This window comes from Myxocyprinus asiaticus, chromosome 35 (genome assembly GCF_019703515.2).
Source record: "Myxocyprinus asiaticus isolate MX2 ecotype Aquarium Trade chromosome 35, UBuf_Myxa_2, whole genome shotgun sequence".
In the NCBI taxonomy this organism is placed as follows: Eukaryota; Metazoa; Chordata; class Actinopteri; order Cypriniformes; family Catostomidae; genus Myxocyprinus; species Myxocyprinus asiaticus.
The window spans coordinates 8574192-8591136 of NC_059378.1; the positions used below are offsets into that span (position 1 = coordinate 8574192).

General features: G+C 39.3%; 1 protein-coding gene across 1 annotated transcript in view; it reads right to left on the minus strand.

The window, feature by feature from the left end:
* LOC127426363 (rho GTPase-activating protein 39-like) overlaps positions 1–16396 on the minus strand; it is a 50138-nt gene extending 33742 nt beyond the window's left edge. The window contains exons 1-2 of the mRNA XM_051673131.1: positions 16091–16396; positions 641–1108 (exon numbers count right to left, since the gene is read on the minus strand). Of these exons, the coding sequence (XP_051529091.1) occupies positions 641–1108; positions 16091–16104 (482 nt within the window). The 5' untranslated portion in view covers positions 16105–16396. The remainder of the gene's footprint in view (positions 1–640; positions 1109–16090) is intronic.
* Between the last annotated feature and the right edge of the window lie 549 nt (positions 16397–16945).

The window sequence follows — 16945 nt, forward strand, 5'->3', positions numbered from 1 at the left end:
ATGGATGGATATAAAAGAGCGAGAGCCGTGCTAAACATTACCCTGAAATAGAAAGAACCGCTGTATATGTTGGATAATGTATACCGTGATTCAAGGGCGCTTTTATTTGCGGAAAAAAGGGAAAGTCCAGTCACGTTTGAACCACAATGGTTTGGCTCTCTCCGGGCCCTGACCCCAGCAGCTTTCATCTGGTGGGGCCCAGAGGTTGTTTTCGGAAAGAATTAATGGCCAAAGGATTGTACATACTGTAGTTGGGTAAAGCATTTGGCACTAAAAAAACATAGACATGGCCCAGTGCCAGGTGAAATATAGCTAGCATGACTGGAATCTGGTTATGAAGGAGAAAAGGTGGTTTTGATGGATCTGGCAAGAAAAAAGCAAACGGTCTGAGAACACTCAATAATGAGGAAATGTCAACTTTTTCACATTTGGAAGTGATTTGTCTAAATGACTGCCGTATGAGCACATGGTAAACACAAGGGTTGCAGCAGCAGTTTATGTCAGGGAAAATCAGAGTGATATTCCAGCAGTCTGAGATAACTGCACTTTGGCTGTAGGTCAGTTATTTCTGTGGACCCATAATGGTGAGTTCTTCACAACTACAATATAGATAACATGCAGAGAAAGCACTGATGCCTACCTGAGTGTGTCTTTGCTGCCGTCTGTGCTGTGGATGTCTGGCTTCTGTCTATTCTCCATTTCTTGCTCTTTAGGCTCTTTGCCTTCACCTTCAGGCTCTTTACTGTAGGGTTCAATAGGTGGCAGGGGGGTGCATCTATCTTGACTACCTCTAGGATGATTCTCATGTGGCCTTTCCTTAGTGCCCCCATCAGTCCTGCGCTCAGACTCTGTGCTGCGTTTCATTGCCTGAAGCTGAGACAGAGGGACAATATCTGCACCCTGCGGCCTGTGCCACACGGTCATGCGGCCAGCGGAGTTGTAGTAGTAGAACCTGCCACTTTGGGGGTCAAAGAGCTCCCACCACTGGTTGCCATCAGCCTGGCGGATGGGTGCATTGATGGGTGGCTCCCAGCCACACTCTCCTGTGGCCAGATTCACATACATGCGCTCGTGGGAACGAGGCTCCAGGATTTCCACCCAATCAGAGCTGAGAAAGAGAAACAGAAAAAGTGCTTCTTATGAATTATCACCATCTAAATAATATTTTGTTTTGTGTATAAAGGCTATGCTACCATAAAAAAATTTTTTTTATTGCCATTATATTGAACCAGATTAATTTTCAAACTAAAATTGGTATGTTCAAATCACAGTAAATTAAATAAACTCAATAAAATGACAAGGATGTAATAACATACAATTGTTATAAATTACAGGCCAAGATTTATGGTTAATTTCCTAACTGTAATCTGATGGATGTGTTATCAAGGGTATTAGGCCAAATCCCCTTAGAGATTCACCGTGTGAGTGTTTGTGAGAGTGCAGGCTCAAAAATGATGGCTCAGCATACCCATAATCCTATCAGCAGATAGGAGGGAACAGATAGAGCGGTGGCAGTTTACATTGTGAACTGGAAAGTGTTCACACACAGTACATTTCCACACACATACACACTCTCTGCCCAACTCACACACACAGTCACATGCACACAGGGCAAATCTGGTCACAGAGGCATTTGCTGTAGGCTAAGGAGAGCTCTAAGTCATCTTAGTGTGTAATGTGACTAATAAATATTTACAAGTGACAGGATTGGAAAGAATGGGTGGGACTAAAGACTGTGGAGACTAATCTTCTTTTAATCACATGCACAGACATTGAGGTGTGGAAAGTTTAAAAACTTGTTTCACCAGACAATGAAAATAACACTGAAACCTTAGCAAAACTTCCCTAATCAAGGTGTTTATAGATGATACTACAGAGTTGATTTATAAGCTCTCTCTTTTAAGACACTGTCTGTTACTTAGCGACTAGCATGAGAAAATGAGGAATACTTACTTTAAAGCCAACAACTCTGAATTCAAACAAAGGTACTAAATAGGGCTACACAATTTGGACAAAAGGTCATATTGTGATTATTTTGAAGAATATTGCGATTGCTATCTGAACTGCGATATGATAAAAACTAGCAAGAGATTCCTTTTGATCAAAATTGGGTTTTACCCATGTTTTACTGCCTATAAAAAGGCTACTCTTTGAGGGTTCACACTTCAGTCCTATTAAAAATAACTAAACTTTGACGTTTTTCAATTCAGCCAAAAACAAACTAATAAATAGATAAAACAACACAAAACACTTATTTGTATTTACATTTTACCTGTCCACAGGTGTCCACCTGTTTTTGTCCACCTTGTGATGGTCATCATTATTATTTTTGGAACCCAGTCAACTTGAATATTAGCAGTGTTTCCCATTAATTACCTAGACTGTGGTGGCCCGCCACTTCTCATAATAACATAAAAGATCTCTAATGTGTTTTGCACCATTGCTTCAGCAAAGCATCACTCACCCCCAGTCACCCCCGACTGAGATATCTGGCTGCTTATCGTGAAAAACAATGTATAATGTATGTAACGTAATATATAGCTAGCTAATGTTAGCTAATTATCTAACTTTATTACCAGCTGTTTTGACAATGTAACTATTTTTAGCATCTGAGGAGCAAGTTGGCTCATCCTGTAATGTTAGGCTGTTTATAATGTTAACTAATCAAGTTGAAGTAACGCTACTGTTTTAAGCTTAATGTTTGTACCCTTGATTTTCAGATCATGAGCATTTTTTAATATTTCAAGAGAGAGCGAAATCCAGCCAGGTCTCCTAAGCAACCAAATTGGCCCGGTTGCTAGGGAGGGTAGAGTCACATGGGGTAAACTCCTTGTGGTCGCTATAATGTGCTGCGTTCTCGGTGGGGCGCGTGGTGAGTTGAGCGCGGATGCTGCGGTGGCTGGCGTGAAGCCTCCACACGAGCTATGTCTCCGTGACAACACGCTCAACAAGCCACGTGATAAGATGCGCGGGTTGACGGTCTCAGACGCGGAGGCAACTGGGATTCGTCCTCCGCCACCCGGACTGAGGCGAATCACTATGCGACCATGAGGACTTAAAAGCACATTGGGAATTGGGCATTCCAAATTGGGAGAAAAAAAAAAAGAGAGAGAGAGCGAAATCCACCACCAGATGAGGAAGAAACAGCTACAGACGTAGCTAGCTAGGATCGCCAAAGTCAATAGCCAAACAGATTATTCATAGGCGTTTGTCAAGAAATAAACTGGAGTAACAGTGGAATTTTACTTGTTTCTTTGTAGCAGAAGAGACAGCTTCTCCAGGTAGCAGAAGAGACAGCTGGGGCAGCAGATGTGACAGCCTCAGCTGACTCTCATAGAGGGACAGACATTCAGAGAGGGGCAGCAGGGCAGGTACTTCCCATAGGGGTAGCAGGGGAGACAGTCTCCCCTGAGGGAGGGACAGCAGCTGATTTTGAAAGCAGAGAATGGTGCAGTAGGCCAGAGTAATTTCAGTTCAGTTTTTGAACTGCGTTAAACTCCGTCTCATTTACCATGCTTTGTGGGTGCCACTTTTTTGCCGTGTCTTCACCAGTCATATCAATACACCCAATGTGTTAAATTATTACTAGAGCACAAAATTGTTTACAAGAGCACAAAGTTTTTCATAGACCTAGCCTCTTAATTTTGCTCTCAGAGTGCACCAGATTGATGCATTTAACTTTAAAATGTACAAAATTTTGTTACGGGAGAGCATGCCCCCAGACCCCCCTAGTGGGTCTGAGGTCCACCCACCACAGTCTCACAACAACCTGTGGGAAACAATGATTAGGCTATATTATTGTAATATTTTGATTCATATTATTATATAATTTTACAATAGTTATATCTTTCTGTAATAAAAAGTCTTAACTTATGCCAATCAGAAGACAGGGACACAACTCATGTTTTTTGGGGATGTGTTAAGATCCAAGAATATTTGTTGAGGGTTCAGAGCTTTATGTGTGCCATATTGGACACTCAATTTTCATTTTGCCCCAGATTCTGTATTTTAGGCGATGAGGCGGTCATTAATATTGGGGATAGTCATTTAAAAAGTTGGGTCCTAGCCGGAGTTATGATCGGCAGACGAATCATCCTCAGGGGGTGGAATTCGGCTGGGGCACCATTGTTTCGGGAGTGGTGCGGGGAGATGGGCGGGGTGGCGGCATTTGAGGAGGTGATTTTTTGAAGGCTGGGAAAATGGGATTTGTTTGATAGTTAGTGGGGTGGATATTTGGCTTTTTTGGAGGGTTCTCGGGGAGGGGCAGTGGAGGGGGATTTCTAGTTTAAATGTGTATGTGCATTCTTGGTGTTTTTTGAAAGTATACTTTTTTATGTTTTTTTATTTTTATATTCTAATTGTTGGTGACCACTGTAGTGCGTGTTTGTGTCGGGTGGGGGGGTGGATGTTTGGGGGAGGGGTTTAATGTATATAATTGATTCCGTATTTTATGTTGTGTTTGTTTGTCTTATGAACGGAATAAAAAACAAAAAAAAAGTCTTATCTTGCACGGGGCTTTGCTTTGCAGTTCTGAAATATTGAGTTTTATTTTGGCAACATATGCATCTGTCCACAATACCTGGTGCCATGGGGTGTATTATTTGTATTTGTATATTAACTTATAGCAGTGTAACATGAATTACGCAAAAGTGAAATTAAAGTGAATTTGAAGTGCTCGAAATAGCGTACGTATAAGCAAACGGAACTGAACTCGGGGTACATCTTTGACTCTTGAGCACAAGATTTGTGGAGTTGTGGAGCACATAACTGCTCTGAAAACCCTGAAAACGCTGTAATAATGCACAAACACAATGCAGACAGTTCAGAGCAGCGTACATAAACTTTAAAGCGAGCAGCACGAGCAGACTATTCCCTTTTGCTTACATATGAAAGAAATTCTCTCCCACTAATGTGGTTAATTATACAGGGGACCTTTTATTAATTATATTTTATTAGTTTTTCATCATTTTGGTATATTTTAGCTTTTTAAAAATGAAAAAATCAATGTATTTAATCAATTAATATGATATTATATTGCATAATATTTATTACATATTTATTGTTTAATTGCATAATTTGTCTATTACAGGTATTTAAATTGATTTGTTGAACACGTACCTAAAACTGGTACCGTCTCTTTAAGGAAACCCGGCATTTCTGTAAACAGTGTCTTTAAATTAGCACATGTTAACGAGAGAGATAAATGGCTTTATCTCATCTGTTTCTTTTTTGTTGTTTTTGCTCAACAACTGACAGTAAAGAACAGAAAGGGTATTAAAAGACAAATTGGTCAAGTGGATCTCATCTTTGGACACACATTACAATGAACAACTTTTACTCTCAACATGCATTGATCTCGCTGCTGAATACTTCACCACTATACTACACAATTCATTCAATGGTGAGTAAAATATTAAAATTTACCAGCTAGATGCCAAATACACTTTTAGTCGCATAATGCAAAATTTGGTTGCAAATGCGAGTGATTTCCTTTCTTTGTAGAGGAGGGTTGCTCACAGAGTTAAAGATCGATTTAACAATCAATATAAAGATCGTTCAAATGAAAATCGCAATGCATCGGGAAATCAGTATTTTTACCTACCCCTATTAATAATCGCACAAGGTCATATCGCGACTGCGATTTTATTTCGATTAATTGTGCAGTGCTAGTCCTACATTTAAATGAAGTGACCAAGATATTTTCGCCAAACCTTCTGCCTCTGTCTTTGACACCACTTAGGAAAGGGAGATTTGATGGAAACCTAAACAACACACACAAAACAAAACCTCTAATGCAACTAATTTAGGTCATGTTACCCCTCTGAAAACGTATGTTTCTTTTGATCTAGTTTCCTAATGCAGAGGAACCGTACGTGTGCTAATTTCAGCCATGTGGGAGCTAAGACTATCTGTTCCAGGTGGCAGGAATGCTTCATTAAGCCACTTGAACTAGCAAAGGGCTCTGAAATCACTATGACTAATTCTGAGTGAGTCAAAATACTGATATTTATCTGGTTTGGTATATGCCATAGTAAAATAAACAAACACTGGGTGCATTTGATTAACTACTAGAACAAAATCCAAGATCATATGAACATTCAAGTGTCTAGACAAGTAGACACAGCTTCTGTAAATTATTATCATCTGTTTAGCATGGTCTGATGAATCCAGTGAGGCATATCAACGTTTGCCTAGCTCCTTCAAAAACTGCTAGAGCCACAACAAGTGTGCCCCTTCCCCTCTTGCCACGTGCTCTCTATGCTAATAGTTGGAAAATGAACAGTGTGCTTGTGTGTTGTCACGTCCATCTGTCCATTTGTTCCCTAAGCTCCAACACAAGCTGTGGCACAGGATCAGAAATAGTCAGCCCACCTGTCAAAAGGTGTTTTAAATGTCAAGTAGTCAAACTTTCTTTATTTCCCTGCCACAAGTTTAGAAAAATCAACAAGTATCAAATCTGTTGATATGGGTATCATTGCATGTCAAAAATATACAGCTGGTGCCGGGTAAAGCTGGGAAACGCAAACTAAAACAACCGACCTGACTGAGTCTCAGCAGTGGCATGCTGGGACACCATCTGTCTCAGGCACACCAATCAGCTCATTTCACCTTCATTAACACCACTAAACACTCTAGCCTTGCCTTCAGAGAAACAGCTATTGACCTCAGGAAATGCATTTATTTTAGGCTGCTGCATTAATCCTGTGTGTTTGTGTGCAAATTTGACTATTGTGTTAATATGGCCTTATTTAAACCTTGCATTAACATGCGTTTCATATCTGCATAGCATCTGGATATTCTTTAGCTGGATTATATTTACACCTTGCAGTAAAATGCATAACCACTGTGATCGGCTAGAGATCACATTTTGGGTTGCCGAAGCAATTCTAATGACATTAATCTCACGTTCGGCACTTTGTATAGAGCTGTTAAGCTGTGACGTCAATTTGTAGGTGAACCCGGAAGTCTAATTCCCCATGGGTTCCCTCTGGATTTTCCTATGGGTTTTTATAATGGGGTTGTTCAACTTTTGAGTAAAAACCCATAGGTAAATCCTGAGGGAAAACATGGCGAATTCTCTTCTGGGTTTTTGGACTACAAACTGAACAGCTCTATATGCTTCTCATCTGAAATTTGCAAATGAAGAATGGTTTCACTTGAGTGTCACGAGTCATTAGAAAACAGGAGAGATGCAAGCGAGTGGGGATTTGATGAGAGACAAGATATTCCAAGAGTGTTCCAATGGAATAATTCATGGAATACTGTTCATTGATCCAGTGACAAGATAGCAAGATGGCAGTGTCTGTTGTGTTCTTCACATTATGATGGCTGAATAAACTGAAAATGGTAAGAACCCACAACACAGCGCTTTAACAACGGATGACTGTAGCGTAACCTTTACACCTTCTTTAACTGTAGTCAGAATCCGTTCCTGACCACCTCCGAATGTGGTTTCAGTATCCTTTCACAATGCGTTTTGGGTGTATTTTCACCTGTCGTTTAATGTGGTCAAGCGCTATCTGGTAATAATCCAATCACCGAAAATGCATGTTAATGCAAGGTGTAAATGGGGCCTATGAGACAGAGGCTGGGTAAGGTTTGCAAAATTATTAGGTAAAAAGGGGTTGGGTATAGGTTGGGGACATTATGTCATTTAACATGGTGGACCAGTATGTAAACTGTGGAACATGAGGGGTTATGTAATTAGCCCAGTCAAGGTGTGGCAAACAATAATGTACTCACTGTTTTGTTCTAACCTTTAATGTAAACAGCATCTAAATTAGCTTTCACTTCTCAAACCATTTAAAAAAATATGGCTTACTACTCATTTAACGTATTAGTTAAATTAGGATATTAGTTGCAATTGAGTATAGAAAACAAGCTGTGTCACTCTCAAACAGAAATGCAGGGTGTCAGCGGAGTACACACATAAGAAAACAATAGGCACAATTCCACAAACAGAACACACATGGAAGATAGCACACACACTGCCCTGCCCCTGAAATAGATAGGAGTGCACACTCATTCATTCAAACATAAAACAAACTGCTGCACCTGTCAGAAGAATCCTTTAGTTCTGTGAAGTTAGATCTTTCATTCCAGTGATACCAGGTAAAGCTGGGTACATACAGTCACAAGACTTGTGTTCATACACGTTTGAATTTGTGTGCGGGCTTTTGAGTTTAAACTAATCTATATTGAGCATTTAGAATTTATTACCTGTTTTAACTTAGCAAACATTTATCTGTTTGTGCATGTTTCTCTACATATTTTTGCCATGCCAAAGGTTATGAAAAAGATGGATACTATTTTTGTGATTCCTTTCAGTGTTGCATGACAAGGTATTTATGTTTAGGAATCTAGAGGGTTAAGTTATTGGCCCCTGGAGTTGCGTGTAGAGTAAACAACTGCCTCTGTAATGATTGGATGTGCAGGTAGGTTTATTGAATCGAAGAGGGCAAATTACTTGCAGCGGACTAATAACAGGCCTCTATTCCGGCTCACCTCACAGCCTCGGCAGAGGTCAGGGTACAGCTGTTCTTGTCCATTTCACTTTCATTCTCCTCTGGCTTTACAGACTTACACTGGCTTCATTTATCTTTGGGGATAACATGTCAGGGCAAATAAATCTGGTCTTGTGTTAACAGATTGGTTAAAGAAAGGGAACTGTTAAATTGCTGAATACCAGCATAAAAGAGCAAGAGAATAATGTTAAATAGACAGTGTTAGTGCACACAGAACTGGACAGAACAGAATCAGCCGTTTTAGTACAATCAGTACAAACACCAATGAAGATTTTTTCATAGATGTATGATGTATTTATAAAACTTCCAAGCTCCAAAACAGCATAAAGGTAATCCATACGACTTGAGGGGTTTGCTCCATGTATACTGAAGCGATGCGATACAAAGCGCATAAACATGCGCAGAGTGCTGTAATCAAGTTTCAAATGATGTCTGCGCCAAGGAGGCTGCAGATTTACAGTGGCAAGAAAAAGTATGTGAACCCTTTGGAATTACCTGCATTTATGTATAAATTTCTCTTAAAAACTGGTTTGATCTTCATCTAAGTTACAATAATGAACAAACACAATCTGTTTTAAATAATAACACTAATTATTGTTTTGTTCTTGTACATATTGAATACAACATTCAAACATTCACAGTCAGGAGTTGGCAAACCTGGCACACAATTAATGTTACAAGATTGAAAGTGTGGGTTAGAGCTACTTTGATTTATAAAAAACATTTTGAGTTTGCTATTCACAAGAAGCATCTGCTGATGTAGACCATGCCTCGCAAAAAAGAGATCTTAGAAGACCTACGATCAAGAATTGTTGCTTTGCATAAAGCTGGAAAGGGTTACAAAGTTATCTTGAAAAGCTTAAGATATTCATCTCACAACAGTTAGACAAATTGTCTATAAATGGATACGATTTAGTACTGTAGCTACTCTCCCTAGAAGTGGCCATCCAGCCAAGATGACTCAACATTAAAACATCATTCCAACGGTGAAGTAAGATGGAGGGAGCATCATGATTTGAAGGCTGCTTTGCTGCTTCGGGGCCTGGACCACTTGCCATCATCGAGGGAAAAATAAATTCCCAAGTTTATCAAGATATTGTACAGGATAATTTCAGGGTGACTGTGCACCAGCTGAAAGGAAAAGAAAATTCATCTTTTGAGTGGACCAGCCAAAACCAATCATTTCGCTTCAGAAGACATTGATTAAACCACTCAAGTCATATGGATTACCTTAATGTCCTTTTTGGAGCATGAAAGTTTTTGGAAGTTCACGGGAAAATGATTTAGAGGATTCACTCCCGCGCTAAAATGTGTCTGACACTCCAGAAAAAAATTATAGTGTGTACATGGTGTAAGTTTCTTGCCTTTCCTGAAAAGATGACAGCTATAGCAGTAAGTACTGAAGTGCTGAACTGTGCTTAAAGGGAACATCAAACTTTATCTTTTAACCAACGCTAAGCCAAATTGTGGTAAGTCACTATCATATGCATGACAATACGTGAGAATTCAGCCCATTAACAATGGATAATGGGGACATGACAATGGAGAGCATTGTTAGCTCAACCATCAGGCTCTATTCATTTGGAAGACCCCCTTTACAATTAATGCTCTCACAGTATTGGTGACCAATCAGAATGTGAGCCATGGCTCAGTGGGGGGGTGTAGCTTCAGGGTAAGGATAAGGGGTCTGAGATGCTGAACTGCTGAATAACAACACTCCTTCTGGGAATTATTTCTATATAAAGCAAGATGAGTTGACCTCATTGGGAGGATGCACTACCCGTATGTACTATATAGGTCTTTTTATCTGCACAACTGCTGATCTACTTCCTGTCTCAGTGAGGATGCAGTGGACACTGATGCCGGAAACTTCTGGGCGGGAAGTCACATAGCTTGCATGTAACAGCCAAACAGCAACTGTGTTACTGAAGAACAATAAATCCACTTTCTGGTGGGGACAAATCTGACAAGCTCGCCTTTACAGGCATGCACACACACAGACACACACAACCTTAACCGCCTTACTCAAGACAAACGAGCACATTGACAGGGGACTGAGAAGAAGGACGTGAACGAACAAGTGTGCGGGGGAGAAGACAGACTGAAGGTAGCAGCATAGGCTACATGGATGTGTGCTTAAATACAGATCCCCTTGTCTACTACACCAGCTGTCAGAGTCAATATCAATACTTCTTTTCAATGAACAACTAATTTTTAAAAACAGAGACAACTGAGAAAATATTTTTTGAAAGATAAAAGGGAGTTATTGTTCCCTGACCCCTAAATGTCTACCATCTTTTGTTGAAAAGTCTCAAATTTCAAGCTAATTTGTTCTCAGTGTTGACGATCAGGCTCAAAGTTTGGCAAAAGGGGCTGTTTTACTGGGTGGGAGCAGGGTCAGAGGTCACCTCATCACCTCAAAGGAGGACGTTGTCAAAGTGAGCTCCTAGGAGATGGGACAGAGTCCAGAGTGCCCAACTAATTGAGCTGTTAACGTTTGCATCAAGACTTAGAAGGGACATCTGAGTAATGACAGGATAAAATAGTGCTTTCTGCCTAAGGGCCTGAAGTTTTGGATAAGATATTTATGTAATGGTGCAAATAGTCAGGGTGGGGGCAATAGCTGCATTCCAGCTTGATGTGTCCCATCCAGAATAAACAAGACATAAGAAAGCTAATTAATAGTATTATGGTTAGGTGTTTTATGAGGTTAAATGCAGTGATCAAATTAAAAAACCTGGCCAACTGGAATATACATGTTATCCACAGCAAGGAACATGCAAGCACTTTTCATTCGATTGTGCCATCAAAAGTGATGCATTACAAAAATTGGTGAAAACAGAAAGACCCAGAGGTCGTCAATAGGTAGCTGACATTAAATACTTTGAGTAGATGACATGTCCTGTAGTGTGACATGCTTTGATCCATCAAAAGCTAATGTGGACCATGCCTTGCAAAAAAGAGATTTCATAAGACCTAAAATCAAGAATTGTTGCTTTGCATAAAGCTGGAAAGGGTTACAAAGTTGTCTTGAAGAGCTTAGATATTAGACAATTTGTCTATAAATGAAGACAATTTAGTACTGTGACTACTCCCCCTAGAAGTGGCTGTCCAGCCAAGATGACTCAAAGGGCACACTGTAGAATGCTCAATGAGGTAAAAAAGAACCGTAGTGACAGCTAAAGACATGAAGGAACCATTGGAACTGGTTAACATCTCTGTTTAGGAGTCTATTATCCGAAAAATATTAAACAGGCATGGTGTACATGGAAGGACACCACGAAGGAAGCCACTGCTATCCAACAAAAACATTGCTGCGCACCTCAAGTTTGCCAAAGACCATTTTAACACTCCATAACGTTAATGGGAAAATGTTTAGTGGAATTATGAAACTAAGGTTGAATTGTTTGGGAAGAACATGCAGCACTACGTACAGCATAAAAAGGACACTGCATACCAACATGAATACATCATCCCAGTGGTAAAGTACGGTGGAGGCAGCAGCATGATTTGGGGCTGCTTTGCTGCTTCGGGGCCTGGACCGCTTGCTGTCATCAAGGGAAAAATGAATTCCCAAGTTTATCACGATTAGGGCTAGGGATGCACCGATCCGATACCTGGATCGGTATCGGCTCCGATACTGAAGCTTTTAAACGGATCGGGTATCGATCCGACGAGCCCGATCCAAATCCGATACTGCGTGTTAGTCATGTTCGTTACTGTCAAGCAACTCCAGCGCATCAGTGAATGGCACTGCTCTGTTTACACACACACTCGCGGCTATTTTTAGCCTTCACGAAGGTGCGCAATATTTGAGCGCTACTCACGAACAACATCTCAGATGTAGATGCTCAAAAGTTCGGTTCACTTATAATATGCATTTAGAACGGCACTGGAGGTGCTTTTTTACTAGAATTTGAATAAGAAGCAAATTAAACTACTGTGAACTTGCCTACAAACAGACACACTTACAGGACTTCCTGAAGAGTTCAGAATGTCATAATAAAAGCGTGAGGGTTTAGAAGTTAAAGGTGCACGATTGAGATACATTACTATTATAGTAAATTATTATTATTATCATATGTTTACAAATTATAACAATATTTAAGTTGAATGGGTTCCAAAAAATAACTGTGTGAATGAAAAATGGACTAATATCTTACAACTAAATTGAACAAAAAGAGATCTGAATCCTTTAAAGTCCAGAATTCATTTTCTACTGATGACTTATACTGGAATTACTGTTAATTTTGCTGCTACATTATCCAGTATACTAGTTAACAATAAAGTTTTTCTTAATTAGCTATACATTTATATTGAAATAATGTGTAGTTAGAGGTTTGTGTTTCTTTACATATTAAAGAGCACACCCAATTAGTTCCACACAATAATGTAAAGATATTCTAAACTGATTATGCAAAAAAACAACACTGGTATCGGATCAGGATCGGCCGATACTGAGTGCAGTAAAGACAAAATATACTTATATTCAAGATTTATTCTCTAAAAGCAAGTCTAAATATCTTATATGCAGCTTCACAGGTGAATGCATCTTTTTTTAAAGGATTTTTAGATATTTTAATATATTTGTATTTTTTATATTATATTCAACATTCTCAGATAACATTTTTTTTTTTCCTGCAGTATAGCTCCTAAAGAAAATGTCCATTGTTTTAAAGGAGTTTTAGATATTTATATTGGAAAACAAGCCAAAACAAAAACAAATCCAAAACTTATTTTTTTGCAGTGTATAATGGGGCGAAGACTGCCCTCTCTCATCTTTAACTCACAAATAAAAAAACTCTCTGGTATTACTAAAGCTGTGAATTGCCAATTTTCTTCACGATAAGAAATGCAGAGTGACATATATTATGATTCATTAACTAGCAAGCCATCACGTTATAATCTAGCTGAATTAAGCTTGCGCCTAAGGGACGAGCGTCCCTGCGACACAGTGTGCCTCAGCTGTGTACAGTTTCAATCTCTCCCCCTTAGATCAGGACATTCGCGAACTTTATTAAAGCTATAACACATTAAATATAGCTGCATTTAAGATGTAATGTTTCTTTTAAAGATGCTTTAGAAGTTTTGAAAAGAAGTTTTGCTTCAGCGGAGCGGCAGCTCCAGTTATTCCACAACGAGAGTGCTTCTGTATTTAATTATTTTGTATTTTTGCATTATAATTCCATCATACTTTGTGTCATCATTAGAGCTTAATGTGATTTCATGTTACATTAAATTAGATTAAACGACTATTCGACAACTAAAATTTTTGTCGACAATTTTTTATTGTTGACGTTGTCGATAATGTCAACTAACTGTTTCAGCCCAAATCACAATATCCTACAGAATAATGTCAGGGTTGATTGCTGTGAGCCAGCTGAAGCTCAGTAGAAGTTGAGTGATGCAGCAGGACAATGACCGTAAACATCGAAGTAAATCCACGACAGAATGGCTTCAAAAAAAAAGAAAATCCACCTTTTGGAGTGGCCCAGTCAGAGCTCAGACCTTAACCCAATAGAGATGCTGTGGAAACCTCAAGAGAGCCGTTTACACCAGACATACTAAGAATATGGCTGAGCTGAAACCATTTTGTAAGGAAGAATGGTCAAAACTTCTCGTGAACATTGTGCAGGTCTAATCTGCAGCTACCTTAAATGCTTGGTTGAGGTTTTTGCTGCCAAAGGATGATCGACAAGTTATTAAAGCAGAGAAAAGGTTGTCCACATTAACTTTCAGTCATTTCTCTCACCATTATCATATTACACTTCAAAGTGGTGCTTTTGTATTCACATTCACTTGTCTACAGTCTCAATGCACAGAACCAAATGTACAACACTGTTTAAAGATTTTGAAAATAGCTCCAGACTTTAGTTGTAAAGGGAAGTGGCAACATTTAAAAAAGCAACAAGTGTCCACTGTTTCTCAGTTTTTAAACATTTAACACTACAGCAGATCAAAGCTCCTTCATGTGTTTCATCAAACACTGAATTCTGACAGAGGTCTTTCATCCACTGCTTTTCATCTATTTACACTTCAGCATCTGTGTCATAATCAAGCTCAGGGTGGTTAGGCTATATTTTAATGTACTCAATTTAATTCATGCGCACATCTGTAACCCTGCACTAAACAGATGCTCTGTGTTTTTTCTGACAGTATGTGCAGCACCACAGAAAAACACCAAACGGAACATGTGTCCCCAGTTCATTATTTGACTTCAGTGCTTTAACCAACCACAGTAAAAGCGACATAAGGTTTTGTGGGATATCAAAGAGGGTTCTAGTCTGTAACCACCATGTGAAATTAAGCTGCTTTAACCCTTGTGCAACCTTAGGGACATTTTTATTTTTGTCATTTATTTTTTTTCGATCATTTTGGCTGTTAATGCCAACGGCATAAATTTTGAAAAAGGTGTGTATTTTGGGGTGAATTTTACTATTTCAACCTCAGTTTCTATAATACATCTATAATACACTGTGTACACAAAATAGTTACACTCAGGACTTCTGGACAGAAATTTACCCATTGAATCCCATTAAAACTGCAATATTTGATCCCAGTGCCATTAAAGCATAAAATCATGAATTCTATGATATTATGCTTTCATTCCGGAGCCCTGTCTTCAAAAATGTAATTTTTAATATTGTCCACCAGATAGCACCATTTTTCTCATGTTTAGCCTATGGAGCAAAAACAAGCTTTTTTCCTATTTTCTGTTTGCTGTATTATAGAGCACTGCAGGCCAACTGAATAAATGATGCAGCTTATATTGTGTGTGTGTGTGTGTTGGTATGGATGTCAGAGTGTGTTTTGTATGTGTGTACTGAGAAATTTGTGTGTATGTGTGTGTGTGTGTGTGTAAAAAACAACAGTGGCATTATGTAAACAAACTGGCATTTAAAGGGTTAAAATCCTGAAAATGAATGAATATTTGCTAGTTATGATCAGAACTGATGTTGGTTAAAAGATCTAAGTCAGTGAAAGTGGAAAATAATATTAATATATAATATTATTATGGCAGTTTTTTGACACGGACATTTTTGTCCTCGAAGGACCTCCAAGTAACTTTTTTTATTGACGCACAAGGGTTAAATACAACATATCTCCTGAACTACCAACAGTAGTGCAGTTTACTCTTTTGGTTTACCAGCTTTTGATCAGTTTAATTATACAATAAAATATTGACGAAGAACACTGGTTAAAAGAGCCATTACTCGCAATGTTTACAGTGAAGTTGTGAAATTAAATGTATGTGGTCGAACCCGTTCGCCCCTCCTGGACTGATACTGTGGTAGCACTACTGAATAATCGACGAATGTAAACGATCAACAAACAAAAAGAAAACGTTACACATATGATTGAACGCCCCTGGGATAAAATCGCTACTTCATTCAAACACTCTCCAATATCTTATCAGCGACTTCCAGTCGTAATATGAAACCAGTTTTATAGTTTCATATTACGATACAAAGTTGAGAGACACCGCGCCGACCCCCTCGTGTCAAAAGTACATTGTTTTATCTCTGTCAAAACTTGTGTAATTTTCCTAAGAGATTCTTTCTTACCTTGTTCCGGCCATTTCACCTCACATTGTACGGTCAAACCACAAAACAAGTGGAAAAGTAAGGGTAACGACTGTAAAAACTTGAAGTCCTCAGTGCCCGTCGGACGTCCTGCACTCGCGCGAGGATTTCGTGATGTGAAAGCTCTCGCGCCTGTGCTGCCGCGTGCGCGTGAGCCCGGACGGCTGGGCGTCTCGTGGTGGGGCACCCCTCTCTCCACCCCCTACACACATTCACACTGCTACTCCTGTTTGCCAAACACTGATAAGATATGACTGTCAAAAAGAGTTTTGTGAAACAAACTACGGAGCTTTGATGTTGCTTTATATTACACGACAGGTGCACCGTAAGTTTGTTAGTAATGTTTATAATGCCTGAATGGATATTTGCTGGATTAATTATTCAGAACGCGCCGCCTGCTGGCGGATCAGGCCACATGCTTATTTTGTAAGAGTAGCACAAACCTACGTTTGTCTGGATCACAAGAATAGTATCCTTGGAATGGAAAAAAATAGAGAGGTAGAGACGGTGCACAAACAGAATACTGTTTGTTAAGTAAATACAGTTCATAAATTCAGAATAGTCATGGTTGATCCTCTAAAACTCCCATATAGGGTGCAACGGGGCTAAAGGCCCGACGGGGTAGAAGGCACTTTTGAAATGATTTTCTCCCAAAACTCTAAACAGCAACAAAAACTACCACATTACTTTCCATAAAGGAATATTCTGGGTTCAATACAAGTTAAGCTCAATCAACAGCATTTGTGGCATAATGTTGACAATAGAAGTGAATGGGGGTGTAAAGACAGAATGTGAAGCTTATTATTGAATTTAAGCACTTACATTCATTCTTCTGTT